The 22,390-nt window shown below is 49.3% G+C and overlaps 2 protein-coding genes across 18 annotated transcripts in view; one reads left to right on the plus strand and one right to left on the minus strand.

Annotated features, from left to right (window-relative positions):
* Positions 1 to 22,390, plus strand: part of TMEM8B (transmembrane protein 8B) — a 79,146-nt gene that overhangs the window by 32,259 nt on the left and 24,497 nt on the right. For 11 of the 17 annotated variants that reach the window (XM_064579430.1, XM_045882669.3, XM_064579431.1 and 8 more), the window contains 7 exons: positions 1,173 to 1,266; positions 1,453 to 1,576; positions 1,661 to 1,803; positions 2,038 to 2,216; positions 9,177 to 9,323; positions 9,456 to 9,572; positions 9,827 to 10,744. In XM_064579430.1, the coding sequence (XP_064435500.1) occupies positions 1,173 to 1,266; positions 1,453 to 1,576; positions 1,661 to 1,803; positions 2,038 to 2,216; positions 9,177 to 9,323; positions 9,456 to 9,572; positions 9,827 to 10,192 (1,170 nt within the window). In that variant the 3' untranslated portion in view covers positions 10,193 to 10,744. Of the gene's footprint in view, positions 1 to 1,172; positions 1,267 to 1,452; positions 1,577 to 1,660; positions 1,804 to 2,037; positions 2,217 to 9,176; positions 9,324 to 9,455; positions 9,573 to 9,822; positions 10,745 to 17,206; positions 17,337 to 18,610; positions 20,967 to 22,390 lie in introns of those variants that run through there. The other 6 variants (XR_010407707.1, XM_064579427.1, XR_010407708.1 and 3 more) reach the window with 6 other exon arrangements.
* Positions 13,103 to 14,070, minus strand: LOC123849777 (olfactory receptor 13C7-like). Its single transcript, XM_045882673.1, has one exon. The coding sequence runs from the start codon at positions 14,068 to 14,070 to the stop codon at positions 13,105 to 13,107; it is 966 nt and encodes a 321-aa protein (XP_045738629.1). The 3' UTR covers positions 13,103 to 13,104.

Genomic DNA, 22,390 nt, shown 5'->3' on the forward strand with positions numbered 1-22,390 from the left:
CATTTGGATCAGAGAACTGCATACCTAGAGGACATTTCTCCCCCTTTGGCTTCCAACTAGAATGACTTTTATGGTATAATACTTGGGTATATTACCCTGGCTTGCATTGAGGGAAGTTATAAACAAGTTGTATGAAATTCACTCTTGTGGTTGAGGACAGGATGCATGACAGAACACAGTGCTTCTTTGATGAGAATTTTCCTGAGAACCACCGGTTTGGATGCTGTGCTTCTCTTGAGACTCTAATTAAATTTTATCTTATGGACTCGTAAGATAAAATCTGGTAACTCATTATGTTTCCTTTTTTTGCTTTGGTTGCTTGGAAGTTAGCATCAAATATATGGCTCACATCTAAGGACAGACTTTATTTTTTTATCTTGATTTTTAAATTTCCCTCATGCATTTATTTTATCCTATTATATGCATTTAATAAGCTACCTCAAATCCTTTTTGAATGAGGTGAGCTTATGGCATTCTGTTACTTTTATTCTTGTAGACACTCCTTACATTTACTCCTGTGGATATCTGGTTTCTTTAAATCCCAGACAGGTTGATACACTAACCCCCCAGGTGTTCTATTACCGCTGTTCAGTACCTAGGATCATTTTACCTGGGGAAGAGTACATTTCTTTACACTCCTCCTGCCTTCAGACCCAAGTGAAGATGATTGAAAACCTTACAGTTTCCTTTGTTCACAACTAGTTTCTACATCCAGCAACAGCCCCCCTCTCACTCCCCCCTCAGTAAGCTAGATGGGACTGAAACAGGGTGTTCTCTCTTGTCTGGACAGAGTTTAAACAATTCTGCTCAATGACAATGTTCAGAACTGGGCCTTGCCTTCTCATCAGTCTTTGAAAGATCTCTGCTGTGGAGGATCTGGTGTTCTCCAGTTTTTCTGTTCTAAGAATAGGGGTGAGAGAGGGAGAAAAGAGAGAAGGACAGAGAAAGAGAAAGAGGGAGAAAGAGAAAGGCAGGCTTTGGTGTGGAGGAATGGGATGTCCTGTGAGCTCCCGGAGGGAGGAGGAATGGGATTCCTGCAGGAATGGGATGTCCAGTGAGCTCCCGGAGGGGTTTCTGGAGAGGTGTTAACAGGTGTAGGAGTCTGGGGGCGGTGGGGGTGGTGGTAGGGTCTGGAGGGTGTGACCTCTTCGTTTTCATACCTGCCCTCGCAGAGCTCCCTGCTCCAGGAGAATGTGACGGTGTTTGGATGCCTGACTCACGAGGTGCCCTTGAGCCTGGGGGATGCAGCGGTGACCTGTTCTAAAGGTGGGGGTGAGGAATGGGGGAAGCAGAGGAGGCTTTAACTCTGGGGCTGGGGCCAGTGGGGGATGGTATGGAGGAAGGATGGGCTAGGGAAATGTGGTCAGGTGGGTGAAGGTTCTTTAGGTCTTGACCCCACACTGACTCCTCCTCCCTCTCGCTGATACCCCCTCTTCTCCCTTCTCCCCTAAGAGTCCCTGGCTGGCTTCCTCCTGTCCGTCAGTGCCACTTCCAGAGTGGCCAGGCTGCGAATCCCTTTCCCACAGACTGGGACCTGGTTCCTGACCCTGCGCTCCCTGTGCGGGGTGGGGCCTCGGTGAGCGGGGCGGGGCCGGGCGGGGCCGGGCTGGGGAAGGAGCGGCTTGGGACCCCGCTGACGGCCCGGTGTGTGTGCGCGCAGGTACGTGCGGTGCCGGAACGCGACGGCCGAGGTGCGGCTGCGCACTTTCCTCTCCCCCTGCGTGGACGACTGCGGGCCCTACGGCCAGTGCAAGCTGCTGCGCACGCACAACTACCTGTACGCGGCCTGCGAGTGCAAGGCCGGTGAGCGGGCTGGGCTGGTGAGGGAGTCGTGGGCGGGCTTCCTGGGTTGGAGCGGCGGCCTGGACGGGCGGAGGCACCTTGAATTGAGGATGGGTTTGGAGAGAATGGGAGGGCGGAGACCACCCTTCCCTGGCAAGGTCTAGGGCCTGGCGAGAGGCCGCCAGCAGGAGTGACGAACCTGTGGCTGCCTTGGGCCCTCTTCCACCTTCCACCTTGTGCCCTCCCCACTCGCAGGGTGGAGGGGCTGGGGCTGCACCGACAGTGCCGATGCGCTCACCTATGGATTCCAGCTGCTGTCTACGCTACTGCTCTGCCTGAGCAACCTCATGTTTTTGCCACCCGTGGTCCTGGCCATTCGGAGCCGATATGTGCTGGAAGCTGCTGTCTACACCTTCACCATGTTCTTCTCCACGGTATGCGGTGCATCTGTGTCTTCACCGAGTCCTTATGGTGATGGGTGAGGGTCTGCATTCCACCGTGTTTTCCACGGGTTTGGGGATGTCTACGCCTTCATTACATGAGGATGTCTCCCTCCTCACAATGTCTTCTACAGCAGGGTCACGGCACGCCTAGAATATGGTAATTTTTGTAAGGCACATCAGGCTAAATGAACAGGGCTGTTTGTAACTTAAGATAACCAACAGCCGCTTGAAATAGTGTGTGGTCTCCGGCTGTCTCACACACTGAGGGCCACGGGGACCTTTACCTCAATATACTGGCTGTCCTACAGTATGGAATGGTGTCTACAACTTCCCCTTTTCTCCTCCTTATGGTGACAAGAGATCTGTACTTTCTCCTGTGTCTCTGTATGGAGTCTCCACTTTCATCTCTCATGATGTGAGGGCTAGCTATACTGTGCCCGTGTTCTTCATTGTACTGGGCATTTCTGTATCTTTAGCTTCTTCTTTCTTATGGTATGAAAAGGTGTCTCCCCATTCAGTCACCATGGCCTCCTTGATTTCTTATGGGGACTTTTGGAAGACAGAGAGGATCTCTGTAACTGGGTAATTTATAGAACATTCTGGCTCTTGGGATCCTAAGACATTTTATGGACTCAACTATGTCCTGAGACAACATGGGAAGTGGCAGTGTGATATAAAATTCCAGCTCAAAGGAACATATTTTAATGAAGCTTAATATAGTTTTAAATTCTTCCCTTCCCATTACAGAATGTCCACAGTCCCTTCTCTGTATTTTCCCACTCCTCCATAATCAGAAAAGTTCATATTAACCAGCAAGCTTCATAAATAGTATAAGGAAAAGGTAGAGGAGTGAGTCTGCTAATGTGACTTAACCCCCGTGTAGAGTCTCCCCTTGAGATGCTGCATCTAGGGATCTTTTCAGCTCATCTCTGGGCTCTTGGCATCTCATGATATACAGTGCCTGCCTATGAGCCCTGAAAAAATCTTAGATGGACTCAGACTTTCTTCATGTCTTGGCAACAAGAATATCACAAAAACCAATATGTGCTTCCCTTTTGTTCAGCATTAATGGATCAGACATATGTCCAAATTACAAAAATCCTACTTATCATTTAGCAGAAAGTGGAGGGGGATGAATGCTCTGAAACTGAGGGGCATGTTGTCAGGTCCTCCAGGATGTTCATGCACAGGTGAGGAAGAGGAGGCTAGAACCATGCTGTGTAGAGAGACCTTCTCTTTAGCTGGGTGAGAAGAGCACACTCTAATTTTGCTTGGCTGCCCCCTTTTTTAGACCTGCTTTGACAGTGCTTCATTCTATTTTTATAGCAGACACTGTTTCTCTCTCTCTCCTTTTTTTTTTTTTAACTGCCAGATGCCCTTTATACTGTGGCTCACCAAATCCTCTAGCAACAGCTGCTCCACCAGCCTACTCTTGGCTGCATGCAGATCTAATAGGAGTCACAATCAGTAACAGTACCTAAGTGTATCAGGAGCCTGGAACATGTGGGGAGAGTATGTTCGTTCTCCTGCACTTTGCATAAGCATCCTGGACGTTGGCTCTAGAGTGTTTAGTACCAGATGACTCCTTATATTCTGGATACAACGGCAAACCGTCCTTGAAAGAAAAGACCTTTTCCCCAGTTGGAACACCAGAGGAGCGGGCTACAGTGGCTGACGTCACATACAGAGCTTCCACTTTCTTAACGAGGATAATAAGCAGAGCACCTGGCTGGCTTAGTCAGTAGAGCATGCGACTCTTAATCTTGGGCTTGTGAGTTCAAGCCCCATGTTGGGTGTGGAGCTAACTTTTTTTTTTTTTTAAAGATTTTATTTATTTATTTGAGAGAGAGAATGAGATAGAGAGCATGAGAGGGGGGAGGGTCAGAGAGAGAGGCAGACTCCCTGCTGAGCAGGGAGCCCGATGTGGGACTCGATCCCAGAACTCCAGGATCATGACCTGAGCTGAAGGCAGTCGCTTAACCAACTGAGCCACCCAGGCGCCCGGGTGTGGAGCTAACTTAAGAAAAAGAATAGGATAATCAAAAGATCAAGGAAAAGATGCTGGCTCTGCGATATTGCCTGAAGTCTTGCTCTAACTGCTCTTCTTTTTCCACATGGGCCAAAGTGTAGAGCTACTTTCCTGGGCAGGTTCCCCATTGCTCTTCCTTTCTGATTCTTTACTTAGTTTAGACTTCCTTCATTCCTCAACAGTCTCCATTTAAGGACCCACTGGTCATACTGCAGGTAACAGTACCAGGGTGTAGATGACAGTCTTCTTCCCTGTCTTCAAAGCCAGGACAGTCTACAGCTGGAGTGGTGCATCGATTCCTATCCAGGGCATGGGAGCAGGCAGTAGGTTTGTTCTTCAAGAGTTTAGAGTGTAAATATGTAAAATATTTAAAATGCAAAATATGTTGCATAATATGTAACAGGGCCTTTCTCACTGATTGCTGACATCCTGGCTACAAGCACACCTTGCAAGTAATTCTTAGTGGCCCCTGGCAATATCCCATGACTGTTTCCAAGAGGAAATGGAGGCAGATAATAAGGAAATAGCCATAAATTCCATTATATCCTGAGTGCAAATATTCCAGCCACTGCGTAGATTGAATGTATTTGCATTTCTAGTTTTACATTCTGTAGTGCCTGGATACTCCATTTTGAAGCATTAGATGAACTATATAGTTATGTTATAAAAATATGAAATCTCACAGAAAACAATTTAGGTTAATTTTTTAAAAATTACCTCATAAATGTCCAAAGCTGAGGGAGGTGTCAAATTAGATTAAAATTATATTAACAGAAGCTAGTTTGTAGTCTAAATTTGTTTTTTTAAATTTCCCAATCTTTGTGTTATTTCTATCACTTCTTTTTATTTCTGTTGACAAAAGGAATACCAATGTAAAAATCAGCCCATAATTTTCAGTGGATCGATAATGTTGCAAGTTTCTGTCTTTGCTTCTGCATGGAGGAAAGTTTATTAGTGTAGGGATGTTCTCTCATGAGCATACATGGCATAAAGTATGAGATGACTAAAGCTTACTTTAGCTTTGGTAAGCTTACTCTTCTATATATTTGGCACACACTGCACCAAACATATAGGAGAGTATTACAGACTTACAGAGTAGAGTCTCCCAGGTGACACCATAACTGAGCCTTCAGTAGGCCATTCCAGTGTTTCCTTCCGCTGGTTGCTCCTAGGTGTTGGGCAGTGTGTTTACACCAGTGAATTCTGGTGGTGAGTGATTTGCTTTACTTTGTTTACTGTCAGTTGTATCTCCTGGTTAAAGGTGGTAATGAGTGGGGTGCCGGGGCAATGGAGAGTGGATTCTGCTCCATGAATAATAAAGCAGGAGGAAGCACTGCAGGTAGAAGGGACAAATATATACCCAGAATATATGATGATAAGATGCTGTCTTCTCCAGGTTGAGAAGTTTCAGTGAAGTCAGCTGACACAGGGTGTTGGTTGGTTTCCCTAGTGGATTGAGCCCCATGAAGGAGTCAGTGGTGGACTTCACCAGTGATGTTTTTAGACATTCAGCAACGACCATAGCCACATCAGGATTGGTGAAAGGTCCATCATCTTGTTCACCTCACACTGCAATTTTAACTTAACTCTACTCCTGTAGGTTTTCTACAACCTTAAAAATCTCTCTGACCTTTTAGTATGCTTCGACAATAATCAGTCATAGAATACTAGTGCAGTGATTTCTCCCCAAACCTCTCTATTCCAGGGACAATCTCTCCATTATCCCCTGCTCTTTTTTCATTGCAGAGAAATTCCTAGGAGGACAATCAGCCTTCAATTAATTATTCCCTTATATGTGTCTTTGATATTAGGTGATTTAGCTTTGCTTTTTTTCTGATATAGATCTTCTCTTACCTGAGATTGAAGGATTTATTACAAGTCCCTCTTCCAGAAATGTTTGGACATTTCCTTTTATATACTTGAAAGTCAGGCAGATGGAGCAAGCTTGGTGAAGGCTGAAATGTAAAATTAATGTTTTAAAATAAAATCCAAGGGGCGCCTGGGTGGCTCAGTCGTTAAGTGTCTGCCTTCGGCTCAGGTCATGATCCCAGGGTCCTGGGATCGAGCCCCACATCAGGCTCCCTGCTCGGCGGGAAGCCTGCTTCTCCCTCTCCCGCTCCCCCTGCTTGTGTTCCTGCTCTCGCTATCTCTCTCTCTGTCAAATAAATAAATAAAATCTTTAAACAAAATAAAATCCAAATCAGAAAATAGTAATGGGTACTTTAGTAGCTATAGTACTTATATCTGATTTTAGACGTAGAGGATAGTCAATATCCAATAGCTAAAATAGCAAAAGACCAAAATATTGATTTGCCTAGAAACTAAATTAACTCCCATCAATTGATCAGCACATACAAGAGAAAGAAAGAATTGAAAAAACTCAATCTTTTAGGTGTGTTCAGATACTAATTCTAATGCAGATGTGAACTCCCATGAAAAGTCTCTCAGTTTCCCAGTAAGAGCTTACTTTCTCAATTTAATAATATGTAAGAGGGAGCCATGGTTGCTAAACTTGCAAGCCCTTTCAGAAGCTTGGAGTACTCAAAACCTGATCATTCCAAAGCAGTCTCTTCCTGAAGGGACAGCATTCTTTACCTCCAAAGTGAAGGGAAAGACAGAGGATAGGTACACAAGCTTAAGACTTTAAAATTTGAAGGACTCAAACCCAAGGTTTCCCAATGCCAATTAATATCCCTAAGTTTTCTTTTTCTTTTTTTTTCTTTTTCTAAACTCCTAGCTTCTCCCTGTTCTTATGTTATTCGCCTTTTCCAAAGTTACAAATTTTGCAATTTGAATGACTGGATAAACTCTTCAACAGGTTCAAAAGAAACTTAGCAATTTCTTTCTCATCCTTTGTCTCTAGAGACTGAACTTTCGAGTCTGCTTTCCCACTTTGTTGTTGGCAGCTCAGCTCCTGGACTGGATTCTGCTAGTTTTCACGACAGACTTGCTTCAGTTTCCCACCTGCTTTTTTCTAAGGGGGATGCTGTTTGATTAAGGTTGGGGTGTCATGATTTGTGATTTGAGTTCAGGATAGAATGCTCCTTTTCCCTGAACTCATCTTCCTGACCTCACCTCTACCTTCTCATTCTCAGCAGTAATACATCCAAACAGACCAGGTTCTCCCATTTCCATTCTTCCCCAAAGTTACAGAGACCCTTGCTGCCAGACGTGAATGACCTGTGATATTGCTCAGCTACCTCTTTCCTTCGCTGTGGGCTAGATCTCCCTGCCCTCCACCCACAGTTAAGGATACGCCTCTGGAGCGCCGGGCTGCCTGTCTCACTGAGGTCTGTAAGGCCATCTCTCTTCTGGACTCAGAGCCCCCGTGACTTAGGGTTGCTTTTCAATAGAATGATGAAGAAATTGACCTGGGCTGAAATAGTACCTAAAGGCTCCCTTCAGTCAAGCATCAAGCCACTTCCAACGCCATGTTTGGGTGGTACAACACGTAGCCTTCCTGCCCCGGTTTCAGTTCAGTCTGATGAACTTCAGTCCAACCGTGGCAACTCCAGCAGCTTGTTCCTGCTATCAAGAGATGCCCTCAGCAGCCATGGCTCTCTAAGGACCAGGTGTAACACGCAGGGGACAGAGATAAAGCAGATTGAGTCACAGGATCTTAAGAAACTTTTTTGATCCTGTAAAATCTGCTGGTATGTCTCAAGGTCAGCTCCAATGAGTAGATTTTCACCAAGTTTATATAGGTCAAAAACCTTTTCTCTCCCATTATAGCATTTTAATTTTCTTTTTTTCATCACTATAACAGTCTGTTCTTCCTGACATGGAGCAGGGGCAATATCAGGTGATGGGGGGAGTGAGCATGCCACTGTGATGTTTGTTCTTGGTCTGGAGTTGTTTGTCCTCATAGGTCTTACCCAGTATCTTGTCTTGGGGTGGGCTCATAGGGATACATGATCCTGTCATCTTCACACCAAAGATAGTCTTAAAACCATACATGTTCTTAGTGTTTGCCATCAATAAAAAAATCACATAAATTCTACACAGCAGTTCAGAGAAAGGTGACAGCAAATGTTCTAAGGTAAAAAGAACTCAGGTCATTTTTGGGTAGCCCCTTTTACAAGTAAGGGAACACAGGATGCTCGAGGCCATGATAGCATTGTCCAGAGAGGCACAGGAGTTGAGACCACAGACCAAGGGGGGCTGACTGCAGACCTTGGTTCCTTAATTGGGGTGCCCACTATAGTCTCATCCAATCCCACCTGTGTCCCCTGTGCCTCCTTTGTAGCTCTTCTTTACCGTCTTTCCCACAGTGGAGGATAGGTGGGCATTCTCCCTTCCCTAGTTTCTTCTCCATGCTGTAAAGTGACATGCTTTTCTCCATGGCCCAGAGACTGCCTTTTTTCTTACTTCCCTCCCCCCCCACGCCTCCACCCATGACATTGGGTGGGAGGGGATGAAGAGGGCCAGTTAGTGTAAGGCCTGAAGATGAATCCTAACTTAGAGTCTGAGCTATCAGGGGAGACTGGGATATGCAGGGGAGGCTTAGGGTCTGGGTTGGCCAAAAGAGCAGCGTCTAGCCCCATAGCTTGGGCCAGGGATGGGCATTATAGTGGGACCCATGGTGAGCATGAGAAGTAGGGGAAGATTGGCCTCAGTTTGATGGACCTGGAATCCCCACTGGCCTGGTGCTCTCCATAGTACATTCCATAAGCAGGAAAATCAGGAAGGTAAGGACAGGGTCAGGGCTGGCAGATACGTAGGGCTTGTGAGGCAGACCAGGCTTCCCTACCACATTCTTCTCAGGAGCAGGGAGTCAGGCATGTCCCAGTTATGCTCAGCCTGTGACCTCTGACCTCTGCTTTTCTGACAGCAGGCACACCACCCTCGTGACCTCTCTCTCCTGTTCCATGGACTGGACTGTTGACCCAAGTTCTCTCAATGCCTGTCATTTCTTCCTCCAGTTTTACCATGCCTGTGACCAGCCAGGCATTGTGGTTTTCTGCATCATGGACTACGATGTGCTGCAGTTCTGTGATTTCCTGGGCTCCTTAATGTCCGTGTGGGTCACTGTCATTGCCATGGCTCGTTTACAGCCTGTGGTCAAGCAGGTCAGTCCAGAGTGGGCCCTGGGGGACAACTGTAGGCAAAGTCTACTTGAAATTCACTCCCACCTCTCCCTGGGGGCATTGCCAAGTGCTTCCCGCCCACCCGGCCCAGACCCTGGAGTCCTCTTTCTCCAGGTGCTGTATTTGCTGGGGGCTATGCTGCTGTCTATGGCTCTACAGCTTGACCGGCATGGACTCTGGAACCTGCTCGGACCCAGTCTCTTCGCCCTGGGGATCTTGGCCACAGCCTGGGTAAGGTTGGGAGGGCTTCGGGAGGGGGGCGTCCCGACAGGACTTGGGTGCAGGGCCCTAAGGATCTGGTCCCCAGTTTAAGATGGGCTTGGACCTTGTCATCATCACTGTGCTGTTCGTGGTGCCCACTCCAGACTTGGCAGGTGCCTTCAGGTCATGACCAGGGCTCCAGGGAAGCCTGAGAATAACCAGTTCTGGCTTGGGTTCCAAGGCCTTGTATTCCTGAGTCCCACTTCTCTGCTTCCCCCAGACAGTACGCAGCGTCCGCCGCCGGCACTGCTACCCACCCACGTGGCGCCGCTGGCTTTTCTACCTGTGTCCTGGCAGCCTTATTGCAGGCAGTGCTGTCCTACTCTATGCTTTTGTGGAGACCCGAGACAACTACTTCTACATTCACAGCATTTGGCATATGCTCATCGCTGGCAGTGTGGGCTTCTTGCTGCCCCCACGTGCCAAGACTGACCACCGGGTCCCATCTGGAGCCCGGGCCCGGGGCTGCGGTTACCAGCTGTGCATCAATGAGCAGGAGGAGCTGGGCCTTGTGGGCCCAGGGGGGGCCACTGTCAGCAGCATCTGTTCCAGCTGAGAGGGGCTTTGGGCCTGGCCCTTGGGGAACATGAACCCTTCCTAGGGGCAGAGAGCCCTTCCTGGGAGTGTGGAACCCTCCCTGGATAAGAGACAGGTTGTATTTTTGAGGACATGGTGTCTTTCTTAAGGACGTGGAGCTCTTCTAGGGACCTGGCGCACTTCCTGAAGGCCTGGAGTCTTCCTGCATCCATGGAGTCCTTCTTAAGGACTGGAGCCTGTGCAGGCCCCTAGAGCCCCTCAGGACCAAGGTGTCCCTCCTAGGGGTGTGGAGTCCTTCCCAGGGATGTGGAGCCCCCCTAAGGACATGGATTCCTTCCTAGGGAGACAAAGCCCTCTCAGGACGTGGCATCATTCTCGAGGAAATGGAGTCCATCTTGGGGAAACTGAGTCTCCAGATCTTCCCAGCATCTCAGCAACTCTGGCCTCAGGCTTTCTTCCCAAGGCAGCATCTGGGCCGTGCCGTGCCATGCTGTGCTGTGCTGGGAGGGGGATTGGAGGACGGCTGGGGCTGGGGCTGGGTTGATGGTATCCTGAGTTGATGCAGGTGGAGTCTGGTGTGTCTCCAATGAAGTATTTGCTGGTTCTGTGCTGCCTTTTTTCCTGGGGCCAAGGGTGTGGGGAGGAGAGGGAAAGAGAGGGTCTGAGGAAATCAGCGGGGGTGGTGGGAGCCCAGCTGGAATGAGCTGCTAGAGCTTTTGCCGGAGTCTTTTGCCCCATCACGGCAGGCTGCAGCCCCTGGGAGTAGGGAGTTGTGTGTGTGTATATGTGTGTGTCTGTGTGTGTGTACGTGCTGGGAGGATTTAAGTTAGTAAGACAGACCTCCCTTGTGCCCACACCCAACAGGAAAGGAAGCTGAGGTCTCAGGAAATTGGACTAGCAGGTACAAGTCACAAATATGCAAGAAATATCGCAAGAATGTAGCTTCTATTTTGAGCCCCCGTTTTGCCTGAGTGTCATCTTTTTTGCCTGAGAGACATCCTTTGTCATTTGGGATTTCTTCTCTTTCTACAAGGGTCACAGCTGAGTCTTGAGGATCTTAGATAATGGGAAGATGTTGGGAGGTTGTTTTCTGGTTACTGGGGTCCACACTGCACCTATCTCCTGAGAGTTCCATCATTCCACCTGGTCCCCAGTCAGCGGCGTAGGCAGGCCATCCCAGAGTGCTTTCTTGTTCCTGTCTGCATAACCATTTTCAGTGCTGAGGCCCTCCCCGACTTCTGTGCTACCCACAAAGACCTGTGAGGCCTGGGCTGCCCAGACACACCTTGAAGCCATTTCTACTCTGGCGGCCTGCTCTGGGTGTTACTTGGCCAGCAAGGCGTGAATTGCTCCATCTTTCAGTCCTACAAACCTGTCCAGGGGTTTGGCGTAGGGAGTGGGGCTCAGGGCCCCTTCTTCTTGGGGCCCTTCTGTGCTAGTGCTCTTATTGCATCCCCTCCTCTCCTTTTCCCTAGCTTAGAGCATTAATCTGGAGGTGGGGAAACCTCCCTTTTACTTAGGTTTTTTCCCAAATCTTATCTGGGCCTTCAGCCTCTCCTGTTAAGACTTCAGAACCTAGGCTTTTGAAGCTCAAAAGCCAGGAAAAATCCCTTTGTTCTCTGCTTTCTGCAATTCTGTCTCTTCCTTGGGGCCCTGAGCAGAGTGATGTGGCCGACTGAATGGTGAGCCAGGAGGTGTGGGTTTGGTGTTTGTTCTGGCATCAGAAATATTAGTCCTTCATATTAGGATGTATAGAGTCAGGTCACTAGGATGCATAAACCCAAATAGCTGGGATTCAGGACAGAGTCAGCAGAGTACAGAAGGCACTAAGGAGGGACATAGAGCTGGGACAGACCTCACCCTGCTAGGAGGGGTCAGAAGGGTTTTCTGGAAGAGGGGGGCAGATTTGAGTAAGGATTGAATGAGTTTCTGTAATGCCAAGATGTTGGGAGAGGGTTCTCTCTGGTCACCCTGTCCATATTGTATTCATCCACTGAGATTTCTCTCATTCCAAGTGGTCCCCAGTCAGTAAAGCACTTAGGACACAGAATAATGCTTGGCCTGGTCTGTGGTCCAGTACATATTAGCTAAAGGTCAAGAAGCATCTGGACATGAGAGGGAAGAGCAAGGGGGAGACAGAGGCAGGAAAGACTGATACTTGCTGGGGAACTGGGAATAGTTCGGGGGGCCCTGGACCCAGAGAGTGAGTGTGGGTGGAGTAGGCCTGAGGCAAGCAGCTGGGCTGAGGTTGGATGGAGAGGTGGGGTCTGGTTTTTATCCCATGGGAAATGAGCCATTGAAAGGATTTAAGCAGGAGAGTGGCATGATCTGATTGGTGTTTTGTTTTTTGGATTTTTTTCTGATTGGCGTTTTGACGGCCTGTGCAGAGGGTGGATTCTGAAGGGAGTTTGCAGGATCAAAGTGCGGTGACATAGCTGTTGCAGTATTAGAGAGAGAGAGAGGGAGAGCTTCTTGAGGAGGCAGTGTCAGTAGAAAGGAGGGGACCCATTTAGGATTCTCATGACTGACTGGATGTGTGGGGCGGTGATGGTCCGAGAAAAGGAAGGCAAATCTCTTGTGGCTCTTGGGTTGACTGTAGGATAGTGTGGCAGCCATTAGACCATTCACACATTTCTCAGTCTTCCTGCTCCTTCCTGACAAATGTGACCGTGCTTCGCCTGCCCCTTGATGTTGGCTGTGGTACGTGCTTGTGTTGGCGGATGAAGTAGAGGTGGAAGTGAAGCTCAGAGAGCCAGTGCAGGCTTTGTTATGGTGACCAGTAATGTTCCAGATGGTGGCTGCTTATCATCCTGACGCCCCAGGGATGAGGACAGTGATTCAGAGCAGACCCCACCCACCCAGTCAACTGCTAATGGACCTGCAGTGAGAATGAGAAATAAACCCTTGTGGGTTTCAGCCCCTGCAATTTGAAGGCATTACCATGATGGACCTAGCCTGCTGTGCATTATAGAGCTGAAGAGCAACAGGGAGGGTGGGACATTTTCCTGGAGAGCAGGTCTCCGCACAGCAGGGCTATGGCAGCCGCTTTCACCTCTGCGTTCCTCAGGCTGTAGATGATGGGGTTCAGTGAGGGTGTCACGACCCCATAGAACAATGCAATAATCTTATCCAGGTCAGGGTTCTTGGCCTTGGGCTTGAAATACATGAAGGAGATGGTTCCATAGAAAACCACCACCACTGTGATGTGGGCAGAGCAGGTGGAGAAGGCTTTGGGCCGGCCTGCAGCAGGGGGCACCCTAAGGATGGTAGCAAGGATGAAAATGTAGGACAGGCAGATGAGCAGGAGCGGGGCCAGCGTCAGGACCGCTGTGGCCACCATTAACATCAGTGCGTTGAGAGAGATGTCCCCACAGGCCAGTTTCAGCACTGCCAAGATCTCACAGAAGAAGTGGTTGATGATATTGTGGCCACAGAAGGGGAGGCTCCAGGTGAGAAGGGACTGCAGCAGTGAGTTGGCAGAGCCTGTCCCCCAGCTCAGCACTGCCATCCGCACACATGTCTGCCCTCTCATGATCTCTGGGTACCCAAGCGGCTGGCAGATAGCCACATAACGGTCATATGCCATCACGGCCAGGAGCAGGCACTCCGTGGAACCCAGCGCCAGGGTCAGGTACATCTGCAGGGCACAACCAGGGAAGGAGATGGTCTTCCGGGCTTCCAGGAAGTCGACCAGCATGAGAGGCACAAAGGAGGATGTGCCACAGATGTCCATGAGGGACAGGTTGCTGAGAAAGAAGTACATGGGGCTGTGCAGGCGGGGGTCCAGCACGCTCAGCCCTATGAGGAGGGAGTTCCCCAGCACATTCACGGAATAGATGGCCAGGCAGAGCACAAACAGGACCATCTCGAGGTTATGGTGCTCGCGGAGTCCTAGCAAGACGTATTCGGTCACAGCCGTCCAGTTTGCCATCTCATTTTCCCTCCTTCCTGTCTAGACCACACAGGTGTCAGAAAAAGCTCTTGCTGGCCTGGAAACCAAGCAACCTGACCTGGGGCAGGTCATCTCTGCCTCTGCGATTAAGTTTCACCATCTGAATAATGAGAGGATTGGACTTCAGGCCTGCAAGCTGGCCCTCTCAGCTCTGCAGCTCTGATGTAACTTAGGGAGATGAGACGCATTCTAGCCCCCTAGGATCCTCATTGTTCTCCCCATGGTGGGGGCAGGGGAGACAGGAGAGGAGGACTCATGTTTGGCACATGCTGTTGTAATCTAAAGAGTTCTTGGCTGTTAAAGGAAGCTTCTTTTCTAGGTTATGACTCCATATGGCTGAATTATGCTCATGGTCTTTTAGATTCATTCATTTGCTGAATGTGCTTTGAATACTTATTCTGTGCTAGATCTTGTTTAGGTGCTGGGGTACAGCAGTAAGAAAAATAAGTGGACAGAAACATACCATACCTATCATAAGGCTGTCGTCCCTTCCCTGAACTAGGTGATATGAGCTCTTGCCGGCCCATGGGTGATGGATGATGCTTACCTGGTGGTTCTTTTGGGCATTAAGGATCAATCATCCTCACTCCACAGGATGTGTAAGCTTGAAGTGCAAGACCATTGTTGATTTTTTTTCCCTTTCCCTCATCTGTTGATTTTTTTTTTAAAGATTTATTTATTTATTTTAGAGAGACAGAACATGAGCAGGGGGAGGGGCAGAGGGAGAGAGAGACAAGCAGACTCCCCACTGAGCGGGGAGCCCAATGTGGGGCTCGATTACAGGATCCTGAGATCATGACCTGAGCCGAAATCAAGAGTCAGACTCTTAACCGACTGAGCCACTCAGGCAGCGCCCTCATCTGTTGATTTTTAAAAGAACCTACAAGAACATATATATTCCAGTGGTCATGCAAGCCAAATGACTCCCTTCTTGGCCTCCATATTGCCTTGTGGGATAAATGATATTGGCAGTGATGTCACAGGAGGAGGGAAAACCAGGTTCTAATCTGGCAGGGGCACTGACAGTCAGTGACTAGTTTTAAAAAGAAGGGGGAGTCAGGGAGGGCCTCAGTTTTCTCCCAGGTGGCTTTCATTGCTCTTCTGAGCTGGTCTCACTGCCTCCTGGGGAAATGCCAGTGTCAGGCAGTCACCGGAGGGGCCCTAATGTCCCCAAGGCACGGCAGTCTTGTTAGGCAGGAAGGCTGTCTTATGGACCGGGTGACCCCTGGTCTAAAGCAGAAACAGGAGCTGAGTATGAAATTTAACATACAGAAGATACAGTCACCTCCTCATTCCTGGGTCGGCTGAGAGGCTGATGTCCTGTGACAGCACTGGAGCCCTGTCTGTCCTTTAGGGCTAGATTTTCCTCCTCGTTCCTCCTCTCCGGTGCATCTAGCATTTGTTAGGGGCTGGTGGCCTCACCCTCTGCTGAATAAACCTTGTCTTTTCCCAGTGCTACATCTTGCCCAAGAAGTTCCCTTTTATTTTGTTTTGTTTTAAAGTTTATTTATTTTACAGAGAGAAAGAACGAGCAAGCAGGGGGAGGGGCAGAGGGAGAAAGAGAATCCTGAAGCAGACTCCCTGCTGAGCGTGGAGCCCAACTCGAGGCTCGATCCCAGGACCCTGAGATCATGACCTGAGCTGAAATCAAGAGTCACCACCTTAACTGGCTGAGCCACCCAGGTGCCCCAAGAAGTGCCCTTTTAGAGGCATGTCCTCCCTTCCTTACCCCCGTGGGGGCTTCCTGCTCGTCCCTCAGAGCACAGTTCCATCTCTCTGTCTCCCCTCTCCCTCCTGCTCCTTGAGGGGTTACCTGCTCCCTTCTTGCACTCCCTTAGCCCTTGGCTGTCCCTGTGTTCATCTACTGTGTGCTGTGTGACCATCTCCTCTACTACACTTGAGAGCAGGACCCTGTCTCCTTCCTTCCCACACTCCCACAGTGCGTGCTGCCAAGAGCAGTCACTCAACAGATACTCAAGCTTTGCACCCCAGTGTCAGTGACAGTACTAATTAGCTGTGTGAGGTTGACTAAGTCACGTGGCTTCTCTGAGACTCAGTGTCCCTTTGAAAAATGGAAGTGCTGTGTAGCTCAGAGGAGACACACCCGCAAAGGTGCTTGTGAGCCGCCCAGCACTACCTGTTGTCTGAGGATCCTGAGCAAAGACTGCATATCTTCAGCCACAGGGCTCCTGCTGGATCTGCGCTTGCCACCTCCCCACAAGCTCCAGCTTCTGTCATGACCCCCTCCATCCCCAGAGCCTGTCACTTTCCCCTCCTCCGGCCTGAATCAGGGGGATTATTAAGGGGGTTTCTGGAGTGTACGGGGGCCGCGGATTAATCTGGGTTAGCACCTGACTTTAAATCTTAAACACGCGAACAACTAAGGGTAAGGTTTCTCTTGCTGAGGTTTGGCAAAAAGAGAATTGCCTGAGTGTGATGGTGGTTCATTCATTCACTCATTAAACAAATAGTTGTGGGACACTTACAATGTGCCAGGCCCTGTGCTAGGAGGTGGGAATACAGCAGAAGCAGATGTGGTTTCCGCCCTAACGGAGTTTACACTCATTCCCTCATGCTAGGTGAACTTGGACACGTCCCTTTCTCTCTCTGGACTTTAGAAACTGGAGGTTCTCTTTGAGAACTTGGGATTCAAAGACAAAGTAAAACTTGAGATCTGTAAAGAAGTTAAAAGGAAGCACCTTTTCTAGGTTAGGACTTCATGTGTCTAGATTATGCCCACAGCATTTCAGATGCAAGTATAAGGGTTTGATCCTTATTGGGTGTGTTATTACAAAATGACCTATATTAACCTCGAATTCTGACACCTGACATAGGGGTGTGTGTGTGTGAGGGGGGGGTAGGTCTCAAGTAGGTGAGAGGTGGGAAACCACCTGTCTCCATATTTCTCTTCCTTGCCCTTGTCTCTAACAAAAAGACCAAGACGGAATGGCAGAGGCATTTAAGGGCTTTTGAGAACAGGCTCCGGCCTGCCCCCTTGCCTCATCTCCCTTCCATCCCTTCACGTACACCTGCTCCAACCTCACCAGACCACCTCCCATTAATGGTCAAACCCACACACTCCTGTCTCGTCCCTCTTCTCATGTTCTTTCCTCAGCCTGGAGCGGCCTTTCCCTTCCACTCATCCTTCGAGGCTCGGCTCTCACACCCCTTCTCTGCAGTCTGCTCAGATGCCCTCGTAGGACTGACCAGCCCAACAACACGATGCTCACAGCTCTAAGCACAGGGTAATCGCATTCTGCCTTGCATGGTAGTGTGTGGTCTCTCTCTCAATAGACTGAGCTCTCGTAATCAGAGGCTTGTGTCCGATCCATCACTGCTGCCATTGAGATCCCGTACTGTTCCGCTGCCCTAAATCCGCCCCCCCCCACAGCCCAGTCCCAGACGTCTCGCCTTGAGAGCACCTCCCCCACCAGCACACACAGCAAGCGAGGAAGCAGCTGTTGTCATTGCTGGAGAAGAGCAGGGGGGGTGGGGGTGGGGGTACCGGGCTTCTCCCTGCTCTTTCAGAGGAGCTACTCAGAGAGGAGTGGGTCTCCTGACAATTTAAGAGTCTGATCATCACACATTCATGGAAATTAGAACCCGCTCATGGAGCCACAGGCTTATGGCCCCAAAGAAACAAGTCTGTGTCTAGGAAATACCATGCTTCCGGGTAACCGACAGCTTTGACTCTGCACCCTGGGCATGGGAGGGGACGTCAGGGAGCAGCTGCTGTTCCCTGGGTGCGTCAGTGACGATGAACTAGGTTTTGCTGCAGTAACACACATCATCTTAGTGGCTTACCATGACGACGGTTTCTTTCTTTCTCATGCTCCATGTCCTTTGTAGCTTTTCAGGGGTCTCTGTTCCATGTCGAGCTGCTCAGAGACCCTGGCTGAGGGAGCCTCCGCCATCCCGACGTCACCAGCTGTTATGGCTGGGGAAGGACACACTAGGTGTTCATACCAGCAGTTACATGCCCCGCCCCAGAAGTGGCATGGGTCACATCCGCCCACACCCCACTGGCCCTGGGTGATCCTACCACACGCCAGGAGAAGGAAAACCTGAAATCTCCTGAATATTTGGGTATGAGGTGGTTTCCCAATACACTCGGAAAACCACTCTAACTTCTATCCGCCAGTGTCTCACACGTGAGATAGCAAACCGAGTGTCTCTGAGAATAATTGTCGAATTCCACACCCCAGTTTTAGACCTCCTGAAAGGTAGGGTGATGCCATGAACCAGGACTGGGAGCCGTGGGACAGGAGTGAGGGATCCAGGTTTGATTGTTGCCTTTGTTCCGATTCTGCTGTATGACCTTGGTCAGATTTCTCCTGTGAATGGAACCACTCAATTAGGTGACCTCTAGTACCCTGTCACCTCTAAAACATTTCCTCACTCTGTCTAGCAACTTCCAACCCTGAAGTCTGACAGACCCAGGGTTACTCTGCAAGGTAAATATTATATCAATTTCATTGGCTGGCGAATCTAGTTTGAACCATTTAATATTTTATTTTAGGCTTCACAAATTATTTTAAAAGAAAGGGGATGGGCATAAAAGGACCGAAGCTTCTGTTGCAATTTCCCAGACATGCCTGGATCTAGGATTCCCGCTTGACCACTTCCTTGCTGGATGGCAGAGCAGGTGAGTGTGGGCTTTGGAGTCAGACCCACCAGGGCTCAAGTCCCAGAGCTGCCACTTGCTAGCAGTTTTCCCAGCCTCACCTCCCTTACCTGTAAAGTAGGGATAAGCATAGTGTTTCCTTGTGGGGTTGTTTTGAGGATCCAGTGAGATGAGGCGTGCAGAGCTCTTAGCACAGAGCCTGGCACATGGTAAGTAATCAGTACGTGGTAACCAGTACCGCTTATATCATTATGTCCTCTTTCACAAGCAGATATTCTAGTTTTCATATGTTTAAAGAAGATTTCATGAGAATAGTCCACAGGCTAGATGGATTGTCCTTACCTCATCGTACCTATTGCCCAGTGGCATGAGCACATGCAGGTAGCTGGAGCAGGCTGCCAGGTGTCCTGACCCAGGGCTTGGGAGAGCAGAGCCCGCAAGTGCTGAGCTCATTACCGGCAGACACACTGTGCTGGGATGGACCAGGGCCAAAGCCTCAAGGACAAGCCTCCTGGTCCCCTGCCACATAGCTCTCTGCTCCGTGCCCTGGGGAACCTCTCAGTCCCTGCCCAATTTAAAGTTCAGACTCTGGAACTACGCAAGTTTGTGGGTTTGGCAGCTGTGGGGCTCAGAGACCCCAGGATTCTTGTGCTTCCCTGGGAGGGCCTGGCTGCGGTGAGATGGGTGCAGGAGAAACACTGGACAGAATCTGATCGGGTCTCGGTGCCACCCTGCCACTTGAATCCGAGGATTGAAGTCTGGGGCCCCCTGTCCTAGGCATGGGTGTCTTGGTCTGTGAGAAGGGGTGTCTCCATTCGAGAATGTTGTGAGGATCGGGACTCATGAAAGTTCCGGAAAGCGCATTGCTGTATAGAGTATGAGGCCACGAGCACTTGTGAGGGACTTTAAGTCAGGGATTCAGTCAGGTGCATGGGTCTCTACAGGTTTCCTCTCCCTTCCCTTCATAAAGACTAACAACCAACACAGTTGTTGTAAAGACTACAACACAGCCTTAAATAAATCAGCAGCAGCGACAGAGTTTTCCCTTATACTATGATTTGTCCTTCTGAATCTTTATCAAGATCCCAGGTCAAAGTCAAACATTCGAAGACTATTACCACTTGTTTTCTCCGTGCTCGTGGAATAGTGCCCTCTTGCCACCCGTGGACACCTGGAACTCAACACCATCCCCCTGCATCTCTCATCTTCCCCATCTCTGTCTCAGCGGGCGGCAAATAAGCCAGAAACACAGGCTGCACCTCACAGGCCTCTCTCTCCGTCTTCCAGCTCTGCAGTCATCTGCGTATCCCAAGTATTTCTCAGCTGCCCTCTCTCTGCTTGGTTGCCCAGTGGGTCAGGTTGCCCCTGACTTATTCTCATCCCCACCGTGAGAGCCTGGAATAGGGCAGCAGCTTCCTCACTTCCTGCCTCTCGGGCTGGAGGCCTTCTCATCAGTGCTCTATTCTGGAACCAGGTGATCTTGCATTTCTTAAAAATGTATCACCTTATTTTTAAATTCAAAACTAGAACATGACTTTTAAGTTCAAAGTCATGTTCATATTATATAAATATGGGAAATATTGGCATTAGTTAAATAAGAAAACAATTGGCTCTAACCGATCAATCCTATTTAACCCCACCACCCAGTGGAAACAACTCTTAATATTTTGTTCTGGTTTCCCAGGATTTTTTGCATATATACTAACTCATAAATCCATAACAAAAATACTTTAAAAAATAACATTGGGATCATTTTCTATTAATTACATTGTGAGCATTTCTCATTATCAAATATTCTTCAGAAAATAAGAATTTTTTGAAGGCTGTATCACATTCTATCATTGGACACCACCAGTATTTATTGGACATTCTTCTATGATCGGATGTTAAGATTCTTACAACTTTTTGTTACTATAAATAATGCTATGATTGATGTCCTCATACATATCCTTGTTCATAAATCTTTATGCTTCTAATGATCATATTAGACCAGTTCTTAGAAGTAGATGGGTTAGGTCATAGAGTCTAGCAATTTTTAAAGTCTTTTGGATCATACTTCCAACTGACCTTTCAGGAAGTTTATATTAACTTATTGCCATCCCCACCAGCAGCGTAGGGCATTACTTCTTCACTGCACCTTCATTACCAACAGAAATTTAAAAAATTCTTCACCAATTTCATGGGTGGAAAATGGTATCTAATCAGTGAGCTATTTAAAAGTAAATGTGATTGGGGCGCCTGGGTGGCTCAGTCGTTAAGCGTCTGCCTTCAGCTCAGGTCAGGATCCCAGGGTCCTGGGATCGAGCCCCGCATCGGGCTCCCTGCTCAGCAGGAAGCCTGCTTCTCCCTCTCCCACTCCCCCTGCTTGTGTTCCCCCTCTCGCTGTGTCTCTCTGTCAAATAAATAAATAAAATCTTTAAAAAAAAAAAATGTGATTGTAAACCCCAGTGCCCACATGATAACGTCCAAACTCCTGTCGTGGCCTCAAAGCTGGACATCTTGGTGGGTAGGCTTCAGTGTGGCTTGGTCAGAGAGGGTAGAGCTTCAGGGGCCAGGCTGGGCTTCTCTCCTACCAACATGGGAAGCAGAAAGAGGGACTGGAGCGGAACTGAGGGTCCTGTCAAGGACTGGGCTTCCCCGTGGCAGAGGGCAGGAGAGCTGGACTGCTTCTTGGAGGCCGAGGCCCGTGTCCCCATCATATAGATGGTGCAACTGAGGCAGGGTGGGGGCAGGCAGGGAAGGAGTTACTCTGTGAATCTGCATCCGTTTCTACTGTGTGCTCGCTGAGTTGTCAGAAAGGAAAGCTGGGAAGAGGCTGAGCACCAGGAAGGGGCAGCTCTGGCAGGATCCCTGTGATGAGGTACGGAAGGGTAAAGCAAGTCTCCCCAAAGCGAGGTGAGGCCTGGATGCTGGGCTGGGAGGCATGGCAACAGCTGCTGTTCCTGCTCAAGACCGATGTTGGGAACACAGGTCCTGGGCTGCTCAGCGTGACTGGTACCCCCGTGGCTGGACCACTCTGGGGATCATGGACTCTGGACCTCATCACTGCCTCTACTGTCACCTTCCAGGGCACCAGGCCATGCCTGTCATCTTTGAACTCTGTCTCCGCTCTGCTCAGGTTCAGGAAGGACGCCAGGCTCTGCCACCATCTCCCCTACACTGTTGTGTTCATGTATTTATTTACAAAACCTATGGGGGGCCTACGGTTGGGCAGGGCTGGACCTTGGGACAGAGTAGATTCTGACCATCCCTGCTTTTACAGTAACACTGAAAATAAAACAGGAGGAGCTCAGTGAGGAGGCTTCCTGGGGGAGGTGGCATTTGAGCTGGGCCTCGAGGGTCCGGCCATCCTGGAGGTGTGTGCTGGGTGTGGCTGCCTTGTGGCAAGCACAGAGCTGGGCAGGGCTGGGCAACACTGGGGCTCACACCTGGCTGGGCAGGTGGGAGAATGTGGGGCAGAAGGTTGGGGGTTAGTCAGGACCAGCAGGGCCAGCTTGTGAAGGCCTAGAATGCCCCACGGAGGAGCTTACACTTTGTCCTGAGAGTAGGGGGAGCTTTTGGGGGCTTCAATCAGGAGAGGATGTGATCACATTTGCCTTTCACAGAGGTCCCTCTGGATGCCCCAGGGAGGATAGAGTGGAAGGACCACTAGGAGTGTGGTCTTGAGGCCAGCCA

The sequence above is a fragment of the Mirounga angustirostris genome, unplaced genomic scaffold (genome assembly GCF_029215605.1).
Source record: "Mirounga angustirostris isolate CCGP_5_RB_7025 unplaced genomic scaffold, mMirAng1.0.hap1 SCAF_15, whole genome shotgun sequence".
NCBI lineage: Eukaryota > Metazoa > Chordata > Mammalia > Carnivora > Phocidae > Mirounga > Mirounga angustirostris.